The sequence below is a fragment of the Planococcus citri genome, chromosome 4, assembly GCF_950023065.1.
Source record: "Planococcus citri chromosome 4, ihPlaCitr1.1, whole genome shotgun sequence".
Lineage (NCBI taxonomy): Eukaryota > Metazoa > Arthropoda > Insecta > Hemiptera > Pseudococcidae > Planococcus > Planococcus citri.
The window spans coordinates 5,109,950-5,136,138 of NC_088680.1; the positions used below are offsets into that span (position 1 = coordinate 5,109,950).

A 26,189-nucleotide genomic window follows, 5' to 3' on the forward strand; every position below is an offset into this window, starting at 1 on the left:
TTCTGTTGATCAATTTATTTGTGTTGAATACTTTCAAAAATGATAGGCAATTAATTATTAATATTTCGAATGTATTTGAATACATATAAAATATTAAAATCATTATAACGGGTGGAAAAATAATTTTCAAACTCGAACTAGATTTTTGAAATTAGGCACTTTCCAAAATTGAATAGAAAAAAAAATGGAGAAACGTGAAGTTTTAAAAATCAATGTTTTTTTAAAAGCTCTTAGGAATTATTCCAAAAAGAAAAAAGGGTTTCAGAACCACAATTAACGAAACAAAAAATCAAAGCATCAGATAAAATTTCTCACCTGATTAGAAAAAAATTAAACTGATGATATTGAGGGGAAAATTATAAATAAAAAAATTGACAGTGACCAAAAATCTTACACTGTACCTGAAAAAATGACAAAACAAAATATTTAATTAAATGATCTGGACTTGTGGAATTTTTAATTTTAACAGAAAGCAGGTCTTTCTTTAATCGGCTGGTTAACATTACATTTTGACAATTTTTATTTTAAAAAGGGGCACTTTTCGGAATAATCAGCAAAATTCAGGAAAAAAAGAGACTTTATAGCAAAATTTGCTAATGGATTCACTTTTTAACTCAAAAGGGAACTTCTTGACGTGTCACACTCCGATTTGAACGGGACCGCGATTTTTGGAAAGAGCACAGTCTAAAACCCCCAAAATCGAATTTTCAGCTGCCCAAGTTCATTTTTCGATTTTTGGCGAATTTTTGAAAATTCAAAATTGACTATGTTTTTGGCGATTTATGTTTTTTTTTTGAAAAGTACCCTACTTGATCAATAAAAATGGTCAAAATAAGTCCCAAAACTGATATTAATTATCCAAATCCAAATTTCACCATTTCCAGCCATTCTGGAGCCTCCGACGCGATTTTTCAATTTCCCCGGAATTTTGAATTTGCTCCAGAAAAGGCGTGAATACGCAGTTGGGCTGCTAAAAATCGAGTTGTGGATTATACTCGGCCTGTTTAACGAGTTTAGCCACATTTGAGCCGATTTTGAGGGTGATACCTCGAAAGTGGCTTTTTGACCAGATTTTTTCAAAATTAAAAAATCCAAAAAACCAAAAGTTTCCCGTTTGTGTGGAAACTTTTGAAATCCACGCAAATCGCTGTTTTTTGTCCATAAATAACTCCCCAAATCCCAATTTCACCATTTCCAGCCATTCTGGAGCCTCCAGCGCGATTTTTCAACTTCTCCAGAATTTTGAATTTGCTCCAGAAGGCATGAATATGAAGGTAGGCAGCTAAAAATCGAGTTGTACATTACACTCAACCTGTTTAACGAGTTTATCCACATTTGAGCCGTTTTTGGGAGTAAACTGGATTTTTTGGATTTTTTAATTTTGAACAAATCTGGTCAAAAGCCACTTTTGAGGTGTTATTCTCAAAGTCGGCTCAAATGTGGATAAACTCGTTAAACAGGTTGAGTGTAATGTACAACTCGATTTTTAGCTGCCTACCTTCATATTCATGCCTTCTGGAGCAAATTCAAAATTCTGGAGAAATCGAAAAATCGCGCTGGAGGCTCCAGAATGGCTGGAAATTTTGAAATATGGATTTGGGTAATTAATATTAGTTTTGGGGCTCATTTTGACCATTGTTATTGATCAAGTACGTACCTTTCAAAAAAAAGCATAAATCGCCAAAAACAGTCATTTTGGAATTTTCAAAAATTCGCCAAGAATCGAAAAATGAACTTGGGCAGCTGAGAATTTGGTTTTGGGGGTTTTAGACTATGCTCTTTTCAAAAATCGCGGTCCCGTTCAAATCGGAGTGTGACATCTCAAGAGGTTCCCTTGTTAGACTAAACTTGATGCAGAGAAAAAAACTTTCTAAAAAAAAATAAACAATACATATTATACCTTTACCTATATAAATTTATTCAAAACACGTTACAAAAATTTTATTATCTAAATACGAAATCAACAAGGAATGATGCTATTACTATGTACATTACTTTATTAAGGTTTTTAAATTTTCATCTGCTTATTTTTCACTTGAAGAGTCAGGCCCATCCTTCTAACGGACATTCATCTAAATTAACAATAAGGGGTATCAGCTCTGTAATAGTTTTTTTGTGTAAATCAAGGTATTCGTAAGACTTATGAAAGTACTTCTCAGTCTGCGAATGATACATTATTTCCACTAGTAAATTTAAACGATTAACATCATTCTCTGAAAAACGCAGTGGTGTTAACATTTTAATATCATCCAGTACTTCGTATACCGCTACCTTTCGGCCCTTTTTTTTCGCTAATTCTGCACCTTTCTGAAAGTAAATCGCAATGCAATTGTATACAAAACGGTTAGACCAATGACGTATGCGGGCATAAAATTTCGCAAATTCTATAATTGCAGTTTTCTTCTGAGCGTCATTGAACCCCGGTTTGATGATTTTTCTCATAAGGACCTCAGCGTTATGGTAAGATTTATCCGTCAAAAATGGTTTAACTTTCTCATCGGCATATCTCGATAAATAACCGCATATATCGTAAAAATAATCTCTCATCTTAACTTTTGCCTGAAATTGTGGTTTAACATCACACTGCGCCTCTGCTGCAGCAAAATCCTTAATCATATCCTCAAGTTCGATTGGAATCTTAAACTCCTCCTTGACGCCCTGCATCAATAAGCTATAACCTTTTTTAGCTGTCTTTTTATGATGTTTCGAATCTGCACCCACGAATTTTGGGTAGAATTTCTCGCTATCCGATTTCATATGAAAAGTTGCACATTCAAACATGGAAAAAATCTGTAAAAATTCCAAAATTTTAGTGTCAGCTTGGTACAAATACACTCACATTCAAAACCTTAAAGGACTTCTTTTTCCCTAGCGGATTCTCGTGGATTCTAAATCTGCCAAAAGCCAAAATCCGCGTAAGAGAACACGTCTAATGATAGCACATGCTAATTATGTACCCTAATTTCCAGCATTGGAGCTAATGCTAATATTGCTACCACACTCACATTTCTTGTATCCTCCTTTTTCGTTATCTCCGAATTCCTGGTGGTAGTGGTGGTCGTTTTTATGAATCGGTCAACAAAAATTTGTTGATACTGTATGGGGATGGCATCGTAAATCTTTTTCGACTCTTCAGAAAGTAGTTCATTGTTATCTAGCTTCAAAGATTCGCATTGTTTAGGAGGAGAAGTGTCTGAAACATGTACATAAATTAAAATAGGCAACGAACCTATAATCTTACACATTTTCGTTTCGTCTACTGCAACATTTTTAAATTTATCAATTTATTCTGAACAACGACTGAAAAGCACCAGAAAAAACCATTTTTCACCATTACAAGCTTTTTCCTGGGCGCTCATAAAGGGAAGGTTCGGCGTTACACACTTTGAAAAATCAGGCGACAAAATGTTGGTGATCTAATTTGGATTTGGATTACTACATTGACAAAACAAACGACGAAATCAAACATCATTTTCTTTAATTGAAAAAAAATCGAATTCTAGAGGACAAAATGAATAACCCTCTTTACATCGTAGATGACTCAAATGGAGCTGATGAATGGCAAGGGGTGTCCTTCCTACTTTCCTGATAGATACCTGAAGGATCACCAACCTCTGGAATGCTGATGACACTCAAGGACACGACTTTGGCAGCCTCAACTGTGGAATACACATTTATGCAGTGTGCTGCTCAAGTGCCTGGAGGATGAGTGGAGTGGAGGAAATCAGGGCAAGATACAGCTTACTGATCAACGGGACAAAAACAAAAATGATGATAATTGACAGGCCATCCAACAACTTGCCAGAAATCCAGGAAGTCAACACAATCAAAGTTCTGACGCAATTCTCCTACCTCAGATCCATCATTGAGAACACTGGCAGATGGGAAACTGAGGTACATCACTGCTGCCAGCTCGCTAGACCTGCCATAACTCGTTTGAAACGACCATGGTATGGAGCAATTTGGCAATAAGCAGTTCCTTCAAAATTTGAATGGTAAATGTGCTGGTCTTCTCAATGTTCCTATGCGCATCAGAGACTTGGACCATTCATGAACGGGATCAGTCTAACACACCAATCTAATGGAAATGTGGTGCTATAGAGGCTGCTGCTGAGAGTCCCTTGGACAGCAAACAGAACTAACAACTAATGCCTCAATGCTCAGAGAAATTGGATGGTGTGACAAAACAACTATACTATCAGTCTTGGTTCTTGACTGGATAATTAAGTACTTCAGATGGATCACAACTCACAAGACAACAAGAATGGGTGCTATGGAGACAATATTTGTGCAAGGAAGAATAAAAGGAGCTAGAGCAAGAAGATTATCATCAACCCGGTGGACTGACTCTATTTGCAAAGCATTGAGTCACAGCTTTGCTGAATGTGTGAGAAGCACACAGAATTACATAATTGTAAAGGCCTTTGACTATGTCAATTGGACAAAGCTACCTATGAGATACCTATATGAGATACTACACGAGGTGGGAGTTCCAAAGCACCTAATTGAGCTGATCAAATTGCTGTATGACAAGAACGAGAGGATGGTGAGAGTAGGTGGAGAAGAGTTGAACCCATTTTAGTCAGAACGGGGAGTAAGGCAGGGCTGCATACTCTCGTCTCTGCTGTTCAACATCTATGGCGAGTACATAATGCAAAAAGCCTTGGAGAACTGGGAAGGCAGCATCAAGATAGGCGGAAGAAGAATCTCCAATCTCCATTATGCTGATGATACCACCTTAATAGCTGCAAGTGAAGAGGAACTGACAGAACTGATCAAGCGGGTCAGGATGGTCAGTGAGGACATGGGACTCCTCATAAATGTGGAGAAAACCAAGGTTATGGTAGTTGATAGAGCTGGATACTTTACTTACCAGAATCCAAAGACTTGAATGAATTTGAAAAAGTGAACTCATTTATTTATTTGGTAGAGCCTTGCGCAGTTGCGCCGCCACACTGCCACCAATTTTTCAAACATTTTTCACATTGCTGCCAGCAAGTAATCTGTTTGGCTCAGCCAGCTTAACTCACTCAAAAAATAAATTTCAAGGTGTTTTTTTTTGCGTATTTTTTGATTTTTTTCAAGTGGCAAAAATTTTTCAGTATGCCATACATACACTATGGAAATCAGAAGGGCCTCTCTTCTCAGCTCGGAAAAGAATACGTATTTCTATTTTGAGACTGACAATGAGAAGTTGAGTTTAATTTTTAATAAAAATTTGTATTTTGGGGAAATTTACAAAAAATTAAATTACCTACTGCAAAATTTCAGTTTTTTAGCCGGCTGAGCTGCCACCAAGTAAACTTTTTGCATATGCCAAAAATGGCTGCTGGATTCGGCTCTGCCGCCAGCCACAATGCCGTACTTGCCATGGCCGCCACTGATCATTTTGTTGTCAGCGCAGGGCTCTATTATTTGAGTTCTATTGTGAATGCTGATGGAGGATCAGCCAAGGAAATTAGAAGAAGAATATCTCTTGGAAAAGCAGTGATGTCTAGGTTGAGAACAGTCACTACCAACTGGAAAATCTCCTTAAAAACAAGGAAGAGACTATTAATCAGGATGCTAGTTTTTCCAGTTTTCTCATACTGAGCAGAGACCTGGACATTGAAGCATCCATTGTGGAACAACTGCAAGAACCAACCAGGCTAAATAAAATAAGTATGTGAAACCAGGATACTGAGTTATTTTGGACACATAGCCAGAAGAGGACTGGAAAACATAGAGAAAGGAATTCTCTTTGGCAAGGTCCTGGGAACACAAGGGAGAGGAAGATCTCCAACAAGGTGGACTGATACAGGATACAGTCTGGAAAATAGTTGGCTCAGTTGCAAATGAGGACACACTAGTTGTTGGGGGCACACTAGTCGCTTGCGATGACGTTGATGATGATGATGAATGCTAACAATATCCTCACAAGGGGTGATATTTGTACCCAAATTATGTGTAATTATAAAATAGTGGACTCACCCTTCTCACCCACACTGCAGGTCATTAAAACAAATAGTGCACAGCACAATAAGAAGAAATATAAAGTGGAAATTCTCATCATGCTTTACTTTCTGGTACCTACTGGTTTCTACTCTAGCATCTGGAAGAATTTTAAAAGGCACTAATAGGTGGTAGGTGTATATTATGCTGCTTATAGCGGAAAACAAGCAGAAAAAATTTGAGGGTATCAACAAGGACATCTAAATTCTAATCAAGCGATTATCGTATTTATCTACAAGTATAGATAATATGGAAAAAAATATGTACCTATACCCAATACCCATATCAAAAAATTACGAAACATAATACATATTTTAATTAAAATTTAATAACAAAACTTGATCAGGACTTTGAGAATTTCAACAGAAAGCAAGACTTTCTGCCTCTGGCAATTAATGGCAAAATAGTGATGCATTTTTACAATTATTATTATAAAAAGTGATACTTACTTTTTTTGCAACTTTTTGGAATAGGTACCTACTACCTAATTTGCAAAAAACATAAGAATTTTTAAACGATATTTACCTACTTCATGACAAATTTGACAAATGGCTAGACTTTCTGCTATTTTTGGCTGGACACGAGTCTATGGCAATTCATAGTAGATGTGTTTTTCCAAGAAAGTAAAACTATGACAATTTCTGATAAAAAAATTCAGACCTTTTAGCAATTTTGAAAAAAGGATGTTTTTCAGGTTTTGCCAACAAGCAAAACAGTAAGAAACTTACTTTTCAGCAATTTTTGTTTAAAAAACAAGACTTCTTAGCAACCTTTTGTAAATACCTAACCAAGGTTTTGCAAAACAGTGAGAGACAATGCGACACCATGCAGAAAGTCTCTCAAAAGATTCACTTTCCAATTTGGATTAAATTTTGTTGTTGTTGTGGTTTCTTGAACGTTGCAGGACATTAGAAACCGCATTTTTGTGGTACCCTAACAGGGTGAGGCGAATGCCTATGCCACTGCGTTATCCAGAGGAAAAAACTTGGAGAAAAAAAATCTATAGATTTATTCAAAAGGCACTACAGAAATTTTATAACCTAAGTAGGTAGGTAATCTACACTACAAACAACTAACGAGGAATGATGCTACAGCTTTAGTTATGTTTTCTTATTTCCATTTAGGTACTTCACTTGAATCAAAGTGAGACCATTTGGGACATTAATCGTACTTCGTTCAACATTACATTCCAGCATTTCAATTTGGTATATTCCTCGCTTTCCGCATTGAAAATTCTATCGCACCGTCAAATTAATATGGTATAACTTTTTCATCAGTATATCTCGATAAATAACCGCACATATCGTAAAAATAATTTATCATCTTAACTTTTGCCACAAATTGTGGTTCACCATCAAACTGCGGCTCTTCTCCAGCAAAATCCTTAATTAAATCCTGAGTTCGATTGGAATCCTGAACTCCTCCTTGACACCCTGCATCAATAAACTATAAGCTATATTTTAGCTGCCTTTTTATGATATTTCGTATCTTCTTCACCCACGAATTTTGGGTAGAATTTCTCAGTATCCGATTTCATGTGTGAAGTTTCGCATGCAAACATGAGAAGAATCTGTAAAAATTTCACAATTTTAGTGTCAGCTTGGTACAAATATATTCAGGTCGATTTCATAATATTAACCGGCGGTGGGTAGAATGGCAGACGTAGATTTTTGTAGGTATGTGGGTGTACAGAAATTGAACAAAAAAGTTTTTTTAACCAATTATTGTTTCTGTTAGTCACAGTGAATGATAATAATAGTTGATAGATGTGTTTTTTACACGGATTTTGATTTTTTGGCAGATTTTTGAGAATCAGAATGTTGGATGTTTTTGAAAACCTCTTTTTTAAGCACTTTTCAGATTCCATTCATCAACTGGCAAAACGCAAAACCATAAAAGTCTTCTTTTTCTAAGTAAAATTCAAAATCCATTTTCAAAACCTACTACCCTAGCGGATTCTCGTGGATTCTAATCTGCCAAATGCCAAAAGCTAAGCTAAGATGGCTAATTAGGTAGTAGGTACCCTAATTTCCAACGTTGGAGCTAATATATTTCTACCACACTCACTTTTTCCAGTTTCCTCCGTCTTTGTTTTTGTATAGATCTATAAAACTGGGTTGTAACTGTTTGGGGAGGGCGTCGTAAAAAATTTTCGACCCTGCAGAAAGTATTTCACGGTTATCTAGCTTCGAGGGCTCGCTTTTTTCAGGAAGAGGAGGATCTGAAACATGTACATACATAAATTAAAGTAAAATAGGCAACAAACCTACAAGTTTAATCTCATACATTTTTGTTTCATCTACTGGAACATTTTCAATTTTATCAATTTATTCTGAACAGGGACTGAAAAGCACCAGAAACAACTATTTTTCGCCATTACAAGCTTTTCCCTGGGCGTTCATGAAGGGAACGTTTGGCGTTACAATTTTAGCACAGTTCCCTGACTGAGTCTGACACTTAACCACACACTTTGAAAAATCAGGCAACAAAATTTTGGTGATCTAATTTTGATTACCACATTGACGAAAAAAAACAACGAAATCAAACATCATTTTCTTTAATTGAAAAAATTTAATTCTAGGGGCCAAAATGCCAAATGAATAACTCGCTTTGTCTTTAGATCATAGATGACTCAAATGGAGCTGGTGAATGGCCAAGAGGTGTCCTTCCTGATAGGTAGCTAATGGATCACCAACCTCTGGAATGCTGATGACACAACTTTGGAAGCCTCAACTGCCTCAAGTGCTAGGAGGAAGTCAGGGCAAGATACAACTTACTGATCAACAGGACAAAAACAGGCCAACCAACAACTTACCAGAAATCCAGGAAGTCGACACAATCAAAGTTATGAAGCAATTCTCCTAACTCGTATCCATCATTGAGAACACTGGCAGATGGGAAACCAAGATACATCACTGCTGCCAGCTTACTAAACCTGCCATAACTCGTTTGAAATGACTATGGAGCGATTTGGGAATGAGCAGTTTTTTCAAAATTTGAAAGGTAAATGTGCTAGTCTTCTCAGTGTTCTTATGCGCATCAGAGACTTGGACCATTCACGAAAAGGATCAGTCCAACACATCAATCTTTGCAAAGCAATGAGCCACAGCTTTGCTGAATGTGTGAGAATCGCACAGAATTACAAGGCCTTTGACTGTGTCAATTGGACAATGCTACCTATGTGAGATACTACGCGAGATGGGAGTTCCAGAGCACCTAATTGAGCTGATCAAATTGCTGTATGACATGAACAAGATGATGGTGAGGTGAGAGTAGGCGGAGAAGAGTCAACCCTGTTTCAGTCAGAATAGGGAGTAAGGCAGGGCTGCATACTCTCGCCTCTGCTGTTCAACATCTATGGCATGTACATCATGCGAAAAGCCTTGGAGAACTGGGAAGGTGGCATCAAGATTCAAGATAGTAGGAAGAAAAATCTTCAATCTCCCTTACACTGATGATACCACCTTAATAGCCGCAAGTGAAGAAGAACTGACAGAACTGATCAAGCGGGTCAGAATGAGGATGGTTAGTGAGGTCATGGGACTCCTCATAAAATTGGAGAAGACCAAGGTCATGGTAGTTGATAGAGCTGGATACTTACCAGAATCCAAAGCCTTGAATGAATTTGAAAAAGTGAACTCTCATGTATTTATTTAGGTGGAGCCCTGCCCCGCCACCAATTTTTCAAACATTATTTATGCCGCTGCTGCTGTTTAAAAAATTGAAAATTCCTTCAGCAGCTGCCAAGTAATCTGTTTGGCTCGGCTCAGCCGGCTTTACTCGCTCAAATGACTTTCATGGTGATTTTTGCATATTTTGATTTTTTCAAGTGGCAAAAATTCTTCAATATTGCCACACAAGTGCATTACAAAGATCAAGAAAGGTCTCTCTTCTCAGCTCGGAAAAGAATACCTATTTCTATTTTGAGACTGAGAAGTTGAATTTAAATTTTTCATTAAAATTCGCATTTTGCGTTGGGGTAATTTACAAAAAATTACTGCAAAATTTCAGTTTTCTAGCCGGCTGAGCCACCACTGAGTAAAATTTTTGCAGCTGCCAAAAATTTCGGCTGGAATTGGCTCTGCCGCCAGCCCCAGTTTCTTTTTCTTATTATGGAGTCAAGACCTGGACATTGAAGCAATGATCAAAGAAGAATTGATGGCTTTGAAATGTAGGTATGGCGCAGGATGTTGAAGATACCATACACTGTGCACCAAACAAATGCAGCAATTGTGGAACAACTGCAAGAACACCAACCAGGCTAAATAAAATAAGTATGTGAAACCAGGATAATGAGCTATTTTGGACACATAGCCAGAAGACGACCAGAAAACATAAAAACAGGAATTCTCTCTGGCAAGGTCCCTGGAACACAATGGAGAGGAAGATCTCCAACAAGGTAGACTGATACAGTCCAGCAAATAGTTGGTTCAGTTACAAATGGTGCCACACTAGCTCAAGACAGAGAGGAGTGGCAGTTGTTGTTGTTGGGATCACACTAGTCACTTGCAACTATGACGTTGATGATGGTGGTGATGGTGATGATGAATGTTAACAATACCCTCACAAGGGGTGATATTTGTAATTTTGTACCCAAAGTATATGTAATTATAAAATAGTGGACTCACCCTTCTCACCCACACTGCAGGTCATTAAAACGAATAGTGCACAGCACAATAAGAAGAAATAGTACAAAGCGGAAATTCTCATCATGCTTTACTTTCTGGTACCTACTGGTTTCTACTCTAGCATCTGGAAGAGTTTGAAAAGGCACTAATAAGTGGTAGGTCTATAATATGCTGCTTAGTGGAAAACTAGCAGCATGAAGTTGAGGATATCATATCAACAAAAACATCTAAATTCTAATCAAGCGATTATCGTTATCTATACAAATATAGATAATATGGAAAAAAATATGTACCTAATACCTATATCAAAAAAATTACAAAACAGAACATTAATTTTAATTAAAATTTAATAACAAAACTGATTCGGATTTTGAGAATTTCAGAAAATTACAAAACAGAACATTAATAATTTTGATTAAAATTTAATAACAAAACTTGATTCGGATTTTGAGAATTTCAACAGAAAGCAGGACTTTCTGGCAATTAATGGCAAAACAGAGATGCATTTTTACAATTATTACTTTAAAAAGTGATACTTTTTCGCAACTTTTTGGAATAGGTAGAGGTACCTAATTTGCAAAAAACTAGGAATTTTTATTAAACTATATTTACCTAGGTACTTCATTGCAAATTTGACAAATGGCGAGACTTTCTGCTATTTTTAGCTGGACACAAGGCTATGACAATTCTAGTAGAAGAGGTGTTTTTGCAAGAAAGTATTGCACAATAGCAATTTCTGGTATGTACCTATAAAAAATTCAGACCTTTTAGCAATTTTGAAAAAAGGATATTTTTCAGTTCTGCCTACAAGCAAAAAAGTGAGAAACTTACTTATCAGCAAGTTTTGTTTAAAAAGCAAGCCTTCTTAGCAATCTTTTGTAAATAATCAGAGTTTTGCAAAACAGTGAGAGACAATGCGGCACCAGTCCAATTTGGATTAAGTAAATTTATCCAGAGAAAACAACTTTGAAAAAAAAATCATTCTATAGATTTATTCAAAAGACAATACAGAAATTTTATACCCCAAGTTTAGGTAATCTACAAATAAGGAATGATGCTATAGCTTTAGTTATGTTTTCTTATTTCCATCTAGGTACCTACTTGACTTGAATCAAAGTAAGGCCACTTGGGACATTGATCATGATCTAGATCAACGAAGGGTAACACTCCTTGAATTTTTTCATCGAATAAATTTACATGTTGGTAAGACTTATGAAAATATTTTCTAGTCTGCGAATTATGTACTACCTCAACTAATAAATTTAAAATTGTTATATCATGTTTAGAAAAATTCAATGGTTTTAACATGCGCATGTAATCCAGTACTTCATATAATGTTACATCCCGTCCTTTCTTTTTGGCTAATTCCACGCTTTTCGTATTGAAAATACCATCGCAATTGTGTGCAAAATGGTTGGACCAATGACGTATGCGGGCATAAAATGTTGCAAATTTGATAATTTCGTTCTTCTGATCTATTTCGTTAAACTCCGGTTTGATGATTTTACACATAAGGGCTTTAGCGTTTTCGTAAGAATCATCTGTCAAATAGTCTCTATATCTCGGTTTGTTATATCTCCACAGGTACGCGCATATATCGTAAAAATAATTAGGTAGTCATTTTTGTTTTAGCCTGAAATCGTTCATCAACACCATAGTATGCGTCTGTTAATGAAAAATTGTTAATCATATCCCCAAGTTCGATTGTGATGTTAAAATCAGTCTTGATATCTCGCATAAATGATTTAACGAATTCTCTAACATTTGCGTTTTGAGATTTTCCACCTTCACCCACAAATTTTGGGTAAAATTCTTCGCAATCCGATTTCATATTTGAAGTTGCACATTTGAACATGAGAAAAGTCTGTAAAAATTCCACAATTTTAATATCAGCATTCTTGAATCCAAAAATTTGCAATACCGAAAAAGTATTTTTTGTAAAGATAAAGAATCGAATGTTTAGGAAAAAACACACTTGGGAATATTCATGAACAAGTTGTCGAACTACACTTTAGGGCGGAGGGGAGGGGCACAGAAGGGTTGGAATTCAAAATTAATGGTATATTCGGATTCTACGCGAAATTTTAATACATTTTGATAGGTCGCACGGGTACTTTTTGAGAGAAAAAATGTCAATGTAACTTTTGGAGTGGGGGTAACTCTAAATGACTTCACGGCCCCATAATTCGTCAATTGTGCACAGAAGGTTTTTACTTGAAAAGAATCAATAAATTTCCCCTGATTTTAAATTTTCGACTTATTCTCATTTTTTCTGATTTTTTTCAATTTTGAGGGCTCCTTAATTGGGGGCCAATATCATTTGAAGGGCCGGGGAAAATTTATTCTTGAAAAGGGAACTATTTAGAAAAGTTTTGACTCAGAAACAAAACATTTTGATAAATTGAACTTTTTTCATTTTTTTCAAGGGGGGGGAGGGTTACCGGCACCGTTTTTTTGCAGATAGGGGAAAAATAAAAAATGAGGAATTGTTTTCTCACCCGACGTAACAACTTTGGGAGGTAGTGGGAGGTGGAAGATTTTAACTTGCAAAATAAGGTACACTAGTACTCATGTAAAACATACCTATTACCAGTACCTATAATTTCTAACATTAGAGCTAATTTCGCTATCATACTCACTTTTAAAGCGATTGCATCTTTTTCCTCCTGTTTTGCTGTATCCAACTCCTTGGCCGCTTTTGATTTTTGTTTAAAATAAGTGAGTTGTAAATCTTCGGGGAGGGCATTGTAAATTTTGTTCGACTCTTCAGAGAATTCCGGAACACTGGTGGGGTTTTCTGCATCAAGATCTGAAACATGAAGGTAACTCGAATTATTAGGTAGGTAAAGAATTTAATCCTACACATTTTTGTCTAAGTACTGGAAAATTTTTTAATTTTATCAATTTATTCTTAACACGAACTGAAAAGCACCAGAAAAAAATATTTTTCGCCATTACAAGCTTTTTCCTGGGTGCGCATGAGGGGAACGTTCGGCGTTAATTTTAGCACAGTTCTCTGACTGAGTCTGTCTGACCCTTAACCCGGCGACCCCAACATGGTGACAATTGTCACAAACCGGTTTCTTCATGCGATCGCTCCGCAGGAACAAGTGATAGGGTAGTAACGACTCCTGGTACACATACGTGTATGCTCTACCGTTCATTTGCGTGTGGAGAAGGTTGCCTACTTTTTTATTTTAAGGGGCAGAATTTTTTTTTTTTTAATTTGTACAGGCCAGAAGCTCGAAATTTTTTCCCCCCTTGAATAATTTAAATTAAAAGGATAGGCAAACTGCTGTGCATGAGCAAGTTGGACAAGGACACACAATTGTCAGTGAGGAGTTGAAATGATTCCACCGGTTTTTAATTTATAAAAAAAATTTAAAAAAATAAAGAATCGATAAATGTGGAAATTACAAATTTAAAAAAAATGTTTGCCCCTTAAAATGAAAAAGTAGGCAAAATGCTCAACATGAGAAATTAATGGTGCAACCTCTATACACCCCCTCTGGATATCCCAATGCCATACCATATTTCGTACTGGCGCAGGAAAATTTATTAGTCAATGACATTTTTGTAAGTTGGGGAGGCGGGTTAACGTTAACTACACACTTTGGAAAATCAGGCAACAAAATTTTGGTGATCTAATTTGTAATTTTAATTACCACATTGACAAAACAAATGAAGAAATCAAACATAATTTTCTTCAATTGAAAAAATCTAATTCTAGGGGCCAAAATGCCAAATGAGTAACTCTCTTTGTCTTTAGATCATAGATGACTCAAATGGAGCTGATGAATGGCAAGAAGGTGTCCTTCCTACCTTCCTGATAGGTAGCTGATGGACCACCAACCTCTGGAATATTGATGGCATAACTTTGGCAGCCTCAACTGCCTCAAGTGTGGAATACACGTCTGTGGAGTGTGCTGCTCAAGTGCATGGAGGAAGTCAGGGCAAGATACAGCTTACTGATCAACAGGACAACATTAAAAATGATGATAATTGACGGGCCAACCAACAACTTGCCAGAACCCCAAGAGGTCAACATGCACAATCAAAGTTATGAAGCAATTCTCCTACCTCAGATCCATCATTGAGAATACTGGCAGATGGAAAACTCTGCCATAACTTGTTTGAAACGACTATTAGTGTTCCTATGCGCATCAGAGACTTGGACCATTCACAAAAGGGATCAGTCAACACATCAATCTAATGGAAATGTGGTGCTGGAGGCTGCTGCTGAGAGTCCCTTGGACAACAACAGAATTAACAACAGTAACAACTAATGCTTCGATACTCAGAGAAATTGGATGGTGTGACAAAACAACTATCTGTCTTAGTTCTTGACTGGATACTTAATTACTTCAAAGTTCAACTTTAAATGGGTCATAAGAGTGGGTGCTATGGAGACAATATTTGTGCAAGGTAGAATAAAAGGATCTAGACCTAGAGCAAGAACCAAGAAGATTATCATCGACCCCGTGAACTGACTCCATTTGCAAAGTATTGAGTCACACTCACAGCTTTTCTAAATGTGTGAGAAGCACACAAAATTACATATGTAATTGTAAAGGCCTTTGACTGTGTCAATTGGACAAAGCTACCTATGTGAGATACTACGCGAGATGGGAGTTCCAGAGCACCTAATTCAGCTGATCTAATTGCTGTATGACAAGAACAAGATGATGGTGAGAGTAGGTGGAGAAGAGTCAAACCCATTTCAGTCAGAATGGGGAGTAACACAGAGCTGCATACTCTCGCCTCTGCTGTTCAACATCTATGGCGAGTACATCATGTGAAATGCGAAAAGCCTTGGAGAACTGGGAAGGCGGCATCAAGATAGGAGAAAGAAGAATCTCCAATCTCTGTTATGCTGATGATACCACCTTAATAGCTGCATGTGAAGAGGAACTGACAGAACTGATCAAGAGGGTCAGGATGGTCAGTGAGGACATGGGACTCCTCATACATGTGGGGAAAACCAAGGTCATGTCAGTTGATAGAGCTGGATACTGACCAGAATCTGAAACCTTGAATGAATTTGAAAAAGTGAACTTATTTATTTATTTGGAAGAGCCCTCCAATTTATCAAATATTTTTTACCCTGCTGCCGCCCTTTTAAAAAAAAATTCCTTCACCCGCCACTGAGTAATCTGTTCGGCTCAGCCGGCTTAACTCACTCAAATGATAAATTTCACTTTTCAGGGTGATTTTCTGTGTATTTTGATTTTTTCAAGTGGAAAACATTTTTCAGTATTGCCATATACTACAAAAATCAAAAAAGGTCTCTCTTCTCAGCTCAGAAAAGAATGCGTATTTTCTATTTTGAGACTGAGAAGTTGAATTTAATTTTTCATAAGGTAATTTACAAAAAATTACTGCAAAATTTCAGTTTTGTAGCTGGCTGAGCCACTGCAAAGTAAAATTTTTGCAGCCTGCCTGCCTGCCAAAAACGTCTGCTGGAATCGGCTCTGCCACCAGCCACGGTGTTGTACTTGCTGTAACTGCTGCCAATCATTTCATCATTGGCTCAGGGCTCTATAATTTGAGTTCACTTGTGGATGCTGATGGAGGATCAGCTGAGGAAATTAGAAGAAGAATAGATCTTGGAAAAGCAGCAATGTCTCGGTTGAGAAAAGTCATCACCAACTGGAAAATCTCCATAAAAACAAGGAAGAGACTAATCAGGACGCTAGTTTTTCCAGTTTTCTTATACGGAGCAGAGACCTGGACATTGAAGCAAGATGATCGAAGAAGAATTGATGTCTTTGAAATGTGGGTATGGCGCAGGATGTATACACTGCCCACTGAACAAATGCATCAATTGTGGAACAATTGCAAGAACCAACCTGGGTAAATAAAATATGTGAAACCATGATAATGAGTTATTTTGGACACATAGCCAGAAGAGGACCAGAAAACATCGAAAAAGGAATTCTCTTTGGCAAGGTCCTTGGAACACGAGGGAGAGAAAGATCTGGAACAAGGTTGACTGATATAGTCTGGAAAGTTGGCTCAGTTGCGGATGGGGCCACACTAGCTCAAGACAGAGAGGAGTGGCGGTTGTTGTTGGGGGCACACTAGTCGCTTGCGACTATGACGTTGATGATGATGATGATGATGAATGCTAACAATAGCCTCAGTGGCCTCACAAGGGGTGATATTTGTAATTTTGTACCCAAATTATATGTAATTATAAAATAGTGGACTCACCCTTCTCATCCACACCGCAGGTCATTAAAACAAATAGTGCACAGCACAATAAGAAGAAATAGTACAAAGCAGAAATTCTCATCATACTTTACTTTCTGATACCTACTGGTTTCTACTTTCTACTCTAGCATCTGGAAGAATTTGAAAAGGCACTAATAGGTGGTATGTCTATATGTATATGCTCCTTAGCGGAAAACAAGCAGCAAAAAGTTGAAGATATCATTTCAACAAGGACATCTAAATTCTAATCAAGCGATTACAGTATTTATCTACAAGTAGGCCTATAGATAATGAAAAAAAAATTATGTACCTAACTACCTACATCAAAAAAACTTCGAAACAAACATTTTAATTAACATTTAATAACAAAACTTGATTAGGACTTTGATAATTAACAGAAAGCAGGACTTTCTGGCAATTAATGGCGAAACAGAGATGTATTTTTACAATATTATTATTTTGAAAAGTGGTACTTTTTCGCAACTTTCTGAAATAGGTACCTAATTTGCAATTTTTAAACGATACTTATTTATACCTAATACTTCATGACAAATTTGACAAATGGCGACTTTCTGCTATTTTTGGCTGCACACAATGCTATGACAATTCTAGGACATAGAAGACGTGTTTTTGCAAGAAAGTAAAACTATATGGCAATTTCTGGTAAAAAAATTCAGACCTTCTAGCAATTTTGAAAAAAGGATATTTTTTCAGTTTCTGCCCACAAGCAACTTACTTTTCAGCAATTTTTGTTTAAAAAGCTTTAAAAAGTAAGACTTCTTAACAACTTTTTGTAAATAACCAGAGTTTTACAAAACAGTAAGAGACAATGCGGCACCAGAAAGTCTCCGAAATGATTCACTTTCCAATTTGGATTAAGTAAATTTATCCAGAGAAAAAAACTTTGTGAAAAAAATCTATACATATATTTATTCAATCAAAAGACACTACAGAAATTTTATAACTCAAGTAGGTAATCGGTAATCTACGTACAAATAAGGAATGATGCTATAGCTTTAGTTATATTTTCTTATTTCCATCTACTCGTACTTCACTTGAATCAAAGTGAGGCCATTTGGGACATTGATCATGATCTAGATCAACAAAGGGTAACACCCCTGAAACAATTTCGTTGTATTCACTAATACGTTAGTAAGACTTATGCAAATATTTCCTAGTCTGCGAATGCTGTACCACTTCAACTAATAAAATTAAACGAGTATAATATCATCTTTTGACAAATTCAACGGTTCTAATATGACTGATAACCATGTAATCCAGGACTTCGTTTAACGTTATAATCCGGGCTTTCAATTATGCATTCTCCTTCCTTTTGGCACTGAAAATCCCATCGAATTTTTACTCCAGCAGGAGAGTCTGAAACATGTAGGTATATAGGTACTCGAACTTGAATCAGGCGACGAATCTTATCCTATACATTATCGTCTACTGGGATATTTTTAATTTTACCATGAACTGAAAAGCATCAGAATTTTTTTTATAAAGGGAGGGGTTATGCATTAAGTATTTTGTAATAGTGGACTCACCCTCACTGCGGCTCAATAAAACAAATACTGCAACGCACAAAACGAAGAAATACACACCAGAAATTCTCATCGTGTTTCACTTTCAGGTATACTGTTTTCCACTATTCGAAATCTTGAAGAAGAATTTGAAAAGGCACTAATAGATAGTAAGTCTACGTATACGTTCGTTGGCGGAAAAGAAGCAGCAAAAAGTTCAGGGATATCAACAACATCAGCTGATCGAGCGATTATTGTATTTATCTACAAGTACCTCTGATATTTTTAAATTAAAAATGAATTAAAGGCTCGCTTATAAATTGATGATTGATTGATTGGAAACCAGCAAAAGTAATTTAAAAGTTGAAATTTAATAATTTGTTTTTTTTAGTGTAAATACTAAATTTATCTTTGCATTGTAGATTCATTGAGTAAAAGAAAACTCATCGTTACTAATTAATGTAAAATGTATAATATTTGTTCGAATTAAGTACATAAAAAAGAATCATTCGAAAAAAAACACGTACAAAAAATAAAAAAACATAAAATAATAAATCTGAACACGTTTACACTGACTAATTGTTTTCTTCGTCGAGGACTCAGACATCTTTTTCTGTTTCCCACAATCTTAACATTCTCTCTCGTAACGTATTCAATAAACTCGTATCAGGCGAACGCTGCTTGATTTCTTCGATATCTGCAGCATCTTCGGTACCATTACGAGGACCGAATCGGTAATGATCTGTGGTACGATTACAATAAAGCCTTAGCAACGAACCCCAATTATTAATATACGGATGCAGAGCTTGTAAAAGAGCCTGCGAAGCTTGTTGTTTCCCATCTCTCTTATTCGTACATTTCACTGTGACCGAATGATCACCCAAACTCATCGTATACTCGTTCGATTCAACGTCGTAATTTATTTCCACCTGTTGCGAATCACAATCTGCAGAATCCGATCTACGCTGAACGCATTTCATCAGCAATTCATAAGGTGTCGGTTCGGTCGTCTCCTTTGATAACTCGCTCACTCTAGGATCTGTTATTTCAATATCGTCGAAAACCGAGGCGATATTTTGTTCCTCTTCTTCAGAGTCTGATTGTTCGGTGACAGTTTTCTTTCGTTTTTCGCAGGCCTTCATTAAGGATTTTTTCAGCTTCGGTAGAAGTACTAATAAAGTAGCTTTGGCTGCTGCGATTTTAGCTTCTCGTTTACTAATACCTACTCCGCTACCGTATTCGTCACCGTTCACCATTACCGTAGCTGCGTAAGGTGTTCTGGTATTATCTACTTCGCTAAACGTGTACACTGGTGCGGTTTTCAATAACTGCTGCAGATACTCGTGCAATATGGCTACGTAACTTTTACCTCGACGGTTAATCACCCATTGTTTACTCGATATTATTTTACCGTGTTCGTTTTTCTTGATTATAGGAAACGTGATGAGTTTATTTTTATTAGAAAATAGTCGTTTGCGATGGTTTCGTTCGTTTCGCAAAGTACGTAAATGAGTCCGACGAACGCCCCACGAACGGAATTTCAAAATCTTGACTTTCTTGAATTTAAACAAACGTTCGCAATAGTTAGATATTTTCGTTTGTTTCGGACGTCTGGTGATCGTAGTGTCGCTTTGACTAGCTTGAGCAGCGTCGCCGGAATATTCTTCGTTGAAAGAGTCCGGATTTTTTACGCTTTTCTCGTACAAGCAAGGTACAGCTGATTCGGGTAGGAGATGAGATTTTGTACCTTTTTTATAGATGCAATACGGTCGAGATAGAGAACATACGTTTGTTTCGATGTGTACGTATACAGGTAGACCGCTTTCGTGGAATATCTGCTTCCAACCCGCCGGTAAAGGGCTGTTTTCGTTTAATTCTTCGGGTGGTTCGGTAACCTGACATTCGATGGTTTCTTCGCCAGGTTCGGGATTATCTTTACATTCTTGTTCGTAAATATAAGGAGGTTCGTCGACGTAAGAGGTATCTTTTTCACTATCGCTTACTATGTAGTAGTGGTTTACTTGCTTCGAAGTTACGCAGGAGGAAGGCTTGCTGGAAGCGTGTAGTTCTTCATCTTTAGAATCGTCGAAGTCGAACTGGTCTTCTTGATGTCTACCATCTTCAGACATATTGGTTCCAGGGCATTTGTAAGATTATCAATTCAAATAATATTCAAAATATCGAGTAACTTGGTCTTTAAAAAATAAATACAGGTTGAGACTGGGTGCGTGAAATAGATGCATGTGATTGGTGGAATGTTATCGAATCAGTTCAACAACCAATCATGTGCTTTCGTTATTATCAATCACTGTGACCAACCAAAATATTTAGTAGAAAATAATTTTGGATCCATTTCAAATTTCATCAAATGGAAAATAAATAGAATATTCTGAATATTCATTATTCATGGTGTGTTAAATCCCACTCTGATAAGTATTGACAGAGTAATTAATAATAATAATATAAATCTAACTTAATTTTGAAGAATTTTAAATTTCGTGATTTTTATTTTTCGCAAAAAAAATTCGTATTCCTTTTATTATTATGAACGTGGCAACACTGATTTTCAATTTTCCTTGTAATGTTTCACTAAAACGCCACTTGGAGCGCTAACTACCGAATACAAATCACCAAAATTCATTTTTTTTATCACCGATAATGGCCGATCCAAAAAAATCACAAAAATTGATAAAAATCGACGTTCTGTAGCCAAAATTGATCTAAAAATCGGCCAATATCTACGATTAAATCGCGCCAGTGTATTCTATTAACCTAAAAATAAGTGCTTTCGATTACATAACACCGTAATAGGCCAATAAACGGATGAATAGTTATCGACGATGTCGAAATAGGTCTGTGGTTAAATCTGTCTCTATCAATGCATTTCCCTAATTACCCTACCCTTCTTCCTGAAACGACATTGATTTAATATTTCATTTCCAATAACAAAACTGTACTTAATTAGAACGTAAATTTTCAGTGTATTTTGAAAAACCCTGCACTCGACGTTAATATCATCGAGCGGTGGACCGATCAACTGCTACAATAGTTACCATTCCTTCGTGCTTCGTTCGGTATTGTTGTTCCATCAGCCGCTAATAATTTCATATCGATAAATTATACCTATATATATATGACTTGCATAATGGACTGAGACTGAAACACATAAGCATGAAAATCGCCAGAACAATATGTAACATGTTTGACGAAGGTACGTGCGTTTGATAAAATCGTTGTTTTCTGTTCCAATACCAGTAAGTTGGGAATTTTTTCGAGTTTATTATTTTTTTTCTCACTCGTACGAAAACATTAATCTATTCAATCGAGATTAGTGTTCGGTTTTTAGAAAATGATTATTAATTTATTCGTAGACGACGAAATTAAATCTCGTGTACGTCGATTGGTTTTACTTTCACTATCGTGTTTTGCATTTGCAGGCTGTTCGGTCGTTTCGTAGTAGGATAAAAATGGAATCACAATTCCACAATTCTATACTTCAAATGCCTATTGGATTCGCATCGTTGAATACATATCGTTCTATGGAATTTTTAACCCAACATTTGGATCGTCAATACGAAATCAAACCGGAAGTAAGTGTTCTTCTATACGAAGTAGTATTCGGTGCTCGAGCTAGAAACACGATACTTCACGTTAACGATACGTTTTTCTCTTTCGCAGATACCATTATTTCATATAGAAGATAAATCTACGATGACTGATAAAAGTATACTGAATAGTCTACCGGCTCCTCCCGCATCTAGTACAACGAAACCGGTGAAAAAGACGACCAACGAGTACAAAACTCATTCGTGTTACGTTTGTGGTAAAGTTCTATCTTCCACATCTTCTTATTACGTTCATATGAAACAACATTCGGGTCATAAACCCTATCATTGTCCAATGTGCGACGTCAGTTTCTGTCGTAAACCTTACTTAGAGGTGAGTACCGAGTACCAGCATCTTCGAGCTAATTCCTAGCATCGTTTCTCATACTGAGTTCTTCCACCTCAGGTCCATATGCGAACACATACCGGTGAAAGACCGTTTCAATGCGCCGTCTGCTTGAAACGATTCACTCAAAAGAGTAGTTTAAATATACACAAAAGAGCGCATACCGGAGAACGACCTTATTCTTGCGACATCTGTGATAAAAAATTCGCAGTCAAGAGTTACGTCGACGCTCACAGGTTGGTAATGGAATTGGAAAATGCTTCGTAGACGTTTCTTTTATTCTTTACAATCTTGTAATCTGACTCGCTTTTCTAGATGGACTCATATATTCGAGAAACCGCTATCGTGCGAAAAATGCAAAATACCATTCAATTCGAGAAGTCAATACGTATTGCATATGCGATCTCATTCGACATCGTTGGCTTACGAATGCCCGTGCGGTCGTACTTTTACCAAGGATAGTTATCTAATCAGACACCAAATTAAAGTACACGGTAATGGCGACAATCACTCGATTCCCGATCTGAGTTTTCACCCGGTGTAAGTCTATAAATACATTTTTCGATAATCGTGTATCCCCCCACCCCTTACCTTTATCCATCGTAACTCGTATTTGATCGATAGGTATGTATCAGACGATTCTTTAGATAAAAAAGAGGAATACGATGTGCATTCTCCGGCCACCCGAGTCAGCACCCCGATGACCGAGATCAAAGAAGAAAAACCGAGGATTATACGTAAACTCGTCAACGCTTCGAGTCTAGTATCTATGCCTTCCATTTCACCGGTGATTAGAGAAAGTATCGAATCGTACGTGCAAAGTTCGTCGAATCAGTTAGCCAAACTGTAACTTTCAGCTTGACATTGGTTTGTTTTTTTTTGAGAAAAAAAAATCATCCTAATATTACCTACCCTTAGCATATTGTAGTTTTTGTATTGTAATTTTTCAAATTCATTTTTATTGTTTATTTTTATACTATAACCTCTATTTAATCTATATGATCTCGTGTAATATGCTTAAAAGAGAAATAATTAATACGTTGATTTATCACGACGACGAACACGAACCGAACATTTGTGTAAATTATAGTATCGCTTCTTCGTAGGGTGTAAGATTTTTTGACGCTTTTGATCTATAAGTATACTGATCCATTCAAACTGCGTTTGTTTTGTTTATCGCTTTGCTTAGGTTATAGTTTTTGCCTCCCCGACGATGTTGTAATAATTATTATAAAGCAGTGAATTGCGTGTGTTGAGTAGCTCTGTTGAATTTTTGTGATAATGTGGTTTTTTTTTCTATTGTGTAATCGCTTCGAGCAATAAATATTTTTCGTGAAAGCGTTGTATTTTTTTTTCATTGATCGAGTTGGGATTTTTAGTTATTCCTTATTTAAAAAAAAAAAAAACATCAAATACAAAAAATGTAAGGCATTTTTTTTCAAAAATCGGATTTTTTCCTTCCCAGACCATAATAGAAAAATATCTCAGCCGGAGGAGCTTCAACGAAATCCACTCTAATTCGGTATTAAGTTGCAGGGGATTGGAGTGGGGATGACCTTGACCCAAAATTCGTGTTGTCTAAATTTTTGGGAGATGGTGGAGTTGAAGAACTACATAATTGAAAGAAGATCAAAAATTGTATAACATTAAATATATCCAAAAATCAGCCTCCGAGAGCAAAATTAGGAGAGAGGTCATTCCATATCAATTCGACCAAAAAGTGCGATTTTGAAAGTCATGTCCTTCGATTTCGCTCAAATTTTGTTTACAATATCTACCCACCCAGTAAGTAAGAAACCCGCAATCAATTTAGTTCCAGCCCCCTCAGCGGGTGGGTGGGGGGGGGCTTCGATTATTTTCACATTGTCTCGAGGTACTCAACTTCAGGCAGCGCATTCCTCCAAAACTATGATACTTTGATCAAAACTGATTTCACAGTTCAAAAGGGTATTGAATTTTGAACTTTTTAAGCATTTTAAAATTTTCAAAATTCGAAAGTTGAACTTTCAATTTGAAAGTTCAAATTTGAAAATGGCACTGTAAGTGGGAGCTACCATTTAAAATTCTGAAAAAATTTCCATAGATGTACCTTTTGATGCTTTTTAGAAATATTCAAGTTTCGAGATGGGATCTCTTAATGGAGGGGGAGCACCCCCGCCCCCACCCCCAATTTTGGGCAAAACTTTCAAAAAAAAATCTGGGGCATGTGATATATCGAATTGTATGTTTTTGGTAACGCTGAACACGAATATGACGTTGGATTTTTGATTGGGTCCCATCCACGGCCCCCAGCACCTCCCCAAATGGGGTAAAAGTTCAAAACAGGGTTTTTTTCGTGCGACACATCAAATAGTATGTTTTTGGTGACGCTGAACACGAATATGACGTCAGATTTTTGGTTGGACCCCATCTACGGGGCCTCCAACAATTTTTTTGGACTTTTACCTATTGGGGGAGGTTCTCGGAGCCATGGGTGAGGTTAATTTAAAAAACTAAGGCTATATTCGTGTTCAGCGATATCGAAAACATACTATTTCATGTGTCACACGATCGAAACTATTTTTTTTTTAGGTTACCCCCCCCCCCCCCGGGAGGTGCTGGGGGCCGTGGATGGGTCCAATAAAAAATCTGGCGTCATATTCGTATTCAGCGTCGCCAAAGACATACTATTGGATGTGTCGCACGAAAAAACCCAATTTTGAACTTTTACCACATTTGGGTAGGTGCTGGGGGCCGTGGATGGGGTCCAATCGAAAATCTAACGTCATATTCGTGTTCAGCGTTACCAAAAACATACAATTCGATATATCACATGCCCCAGATTTTTTTTTGAAAGTTTTGCTCAAAATTGGGGGTGGGGGTGCTCCCTACCATTGAAAGATCTCTTCTTGAAAATTAAATATTTCGAAAGAGCATCAAAAGGTACATCTATGGAAATTTTTTCAGAATTTTAAATGGCAGCTCCCACTTACAGCGCCATTTTGAAATTTGAACTTATAATTTGAAAGTTCAACTTTCAAATTTTGAAAATTTCAAAATGCTTAAAAAGTTCAAAATTCAATACCCTTTTGAACTGTGAAATCAGTTTTGATCAAAATATCATAGTTTTGGAGGAATGCGCTGCTGAAGTTGAGTACCTCGAGACAATGTGAAAATAATGGAAGCCCCCCTACCCACCCCCTGAGGGGGCTGGGACCGAACTGATTGCGGGCTGCGGGTTTCTTACTTACTGGGTGGGTAGATATTGTAAAAAAAATTTGAGCGAAATCGAAAGACATGACTCAAAAACGTTGGTCGAATTGACATGGAATGACCCAGAGGAAAAAACAAGTTTTTTCGTGTTTGTTTTTCACCTTGAAAATTTTCGTCACGCCACCCTCTCCTCCAAATTGACTGAAGAAACTAAAACTAGGCATGTGCATCAGGAAGGAGATCTAGAAGTGCCATGAAAAAGTGCTGCAAACTCCTTAAAATCAAGTAAAATCATTCGAAAAGGTATTAAAATTGTTAAAAATGACCAAAAACTACTAAAATTTCGAAATAAACATTACGAAATTTTGATAAAATTTTCTCAAATGCAAAAAGACATGAAAATGAGCTAAAATAATAAAAAAAAAGTACTAAAAAAATTGTAAATCACTAAAAATTACCAAAAAACGGTAAAATATTGATAAAAATTTTTAAAAATTACAAAAAAAAATGAAAAAATATTGAAAACACTTGAAAATTCTGTAACAACACTGAAATTAGATCAAAATCACGAAAAATTATTCAGTAACATTTTCTCAAAATGCAAGAAAAGGTTACTGAAAGTGCGCCAAAACAATAATAAAATGCTTCAAAAAACATTAAAATCATTCAAAATTACCAAACTGCTAAAATT

General features: G+C 36.6%; 2 protein-coding genes across 10 annotated transcripts; one reads left to right on the forward strand and one right to left on the reverse strand.

Moving 5' to 3' along the window:
• Positions 1 to 6,981: 6,981 nt before the first annotated feature.
• Positions 6,982 to 20,617, reverse strand: LOC135844600 (microprocessor complex subunit DGCR8-like). Of its 7 annotated transcripts, none has more exons than XM_065362840.1 (8): positions 18,380 to 20,617; positions 18,027 to 18,209; positions 16,833 to 17,950; positions 13,259 to 13,428; positions 11,232 to 12,483; positions 10,620 to 10,743; positions 8,059 to 8,212; positions 6,982 to 7,561 (listed from the first exon to the last, which is right to left on the reverse strand). In XM_065362840.1, the coding sequence occupies exon 1, from the start codon at positions 20,482 to 20,484 to the stop codon at positions 18,955 to 18,957; it is 1,530 nt and encodes a 509-aa protein (XP_065218912.1). In that variant the 5' UTR covers positions 20,485 to 20,617; the 3' UTR covers positions 6,982 to 7,561; positions 8,059 to 8,212; positions 10,620 to 10,743; positions 11,232 to 12,483; positions 13,259 to 13,428; positions 16,833 to 17,950; positions 18,027 to 18,209; positions 18,380 to 18,954. The 7 variants fall into 7 exon arrangements, with proteins under 7 accessions (XP_065218912.1, XP_065218907.1, XP_065218908.1 ...); XM_065362835.1 differs by having other exon boundaries at positions 11,232 to 11,366; positions 11,451 to 12,483; positions 16,833 to 18,209; XM_065362836.1 differs by having other exon boundaries at positions 16,939 to 18,209.
• A 407-nt stretch (positions 20,618 to 21,024) lies between these two features.
• LOC135843496 (zinc finger protein 717-like) lies at positions 21,025 to 23,644 on the forward strand. 3 transcript variants are annotated; one of them, XM_065361413.1, is made up of 7 exons: positions 21,025 to 21,207; positions 21,336 to 21,609; positions 21,793 to 21,945; positions 22,034 to 22,294; positions 22,367 to 22,542; positions 22,622 to 22,846; positions 22,931 to 23,644. In XM_065361413.1, the coding sequence occupies exons 3-7, from the start codon at positions 21,823 to 21,825 to the stop codon at positions 23,154 to 23,156; spliced, it is 1,011 nt and encodes a 336-aa protein (XP_065217485.1). In that variant the 5' UTR covers positions 21,025 to 21,207; positions 21,336 to 21,609; positions 21,793 to 21,822; the 3' UTR covers positions 23,157 to 23,644. The 3 variants fall into 3 exon arrangements, with proteins under 3 accessions (XP_065217485.1, XP_065217484.1, XP_065217486.1); XM_065361412.1 differs by having other exon boundaries at positions 21,336 to 21,566; XM_065361414.1 differs by lacking the exon at positions 21,025 to 21,207 and having other exon boundaries at positions 21,235 to 21,566.
• The last annotated feature ends 2,545 nt before the right edge of the window (positions 23,645 to 26,189 follow it).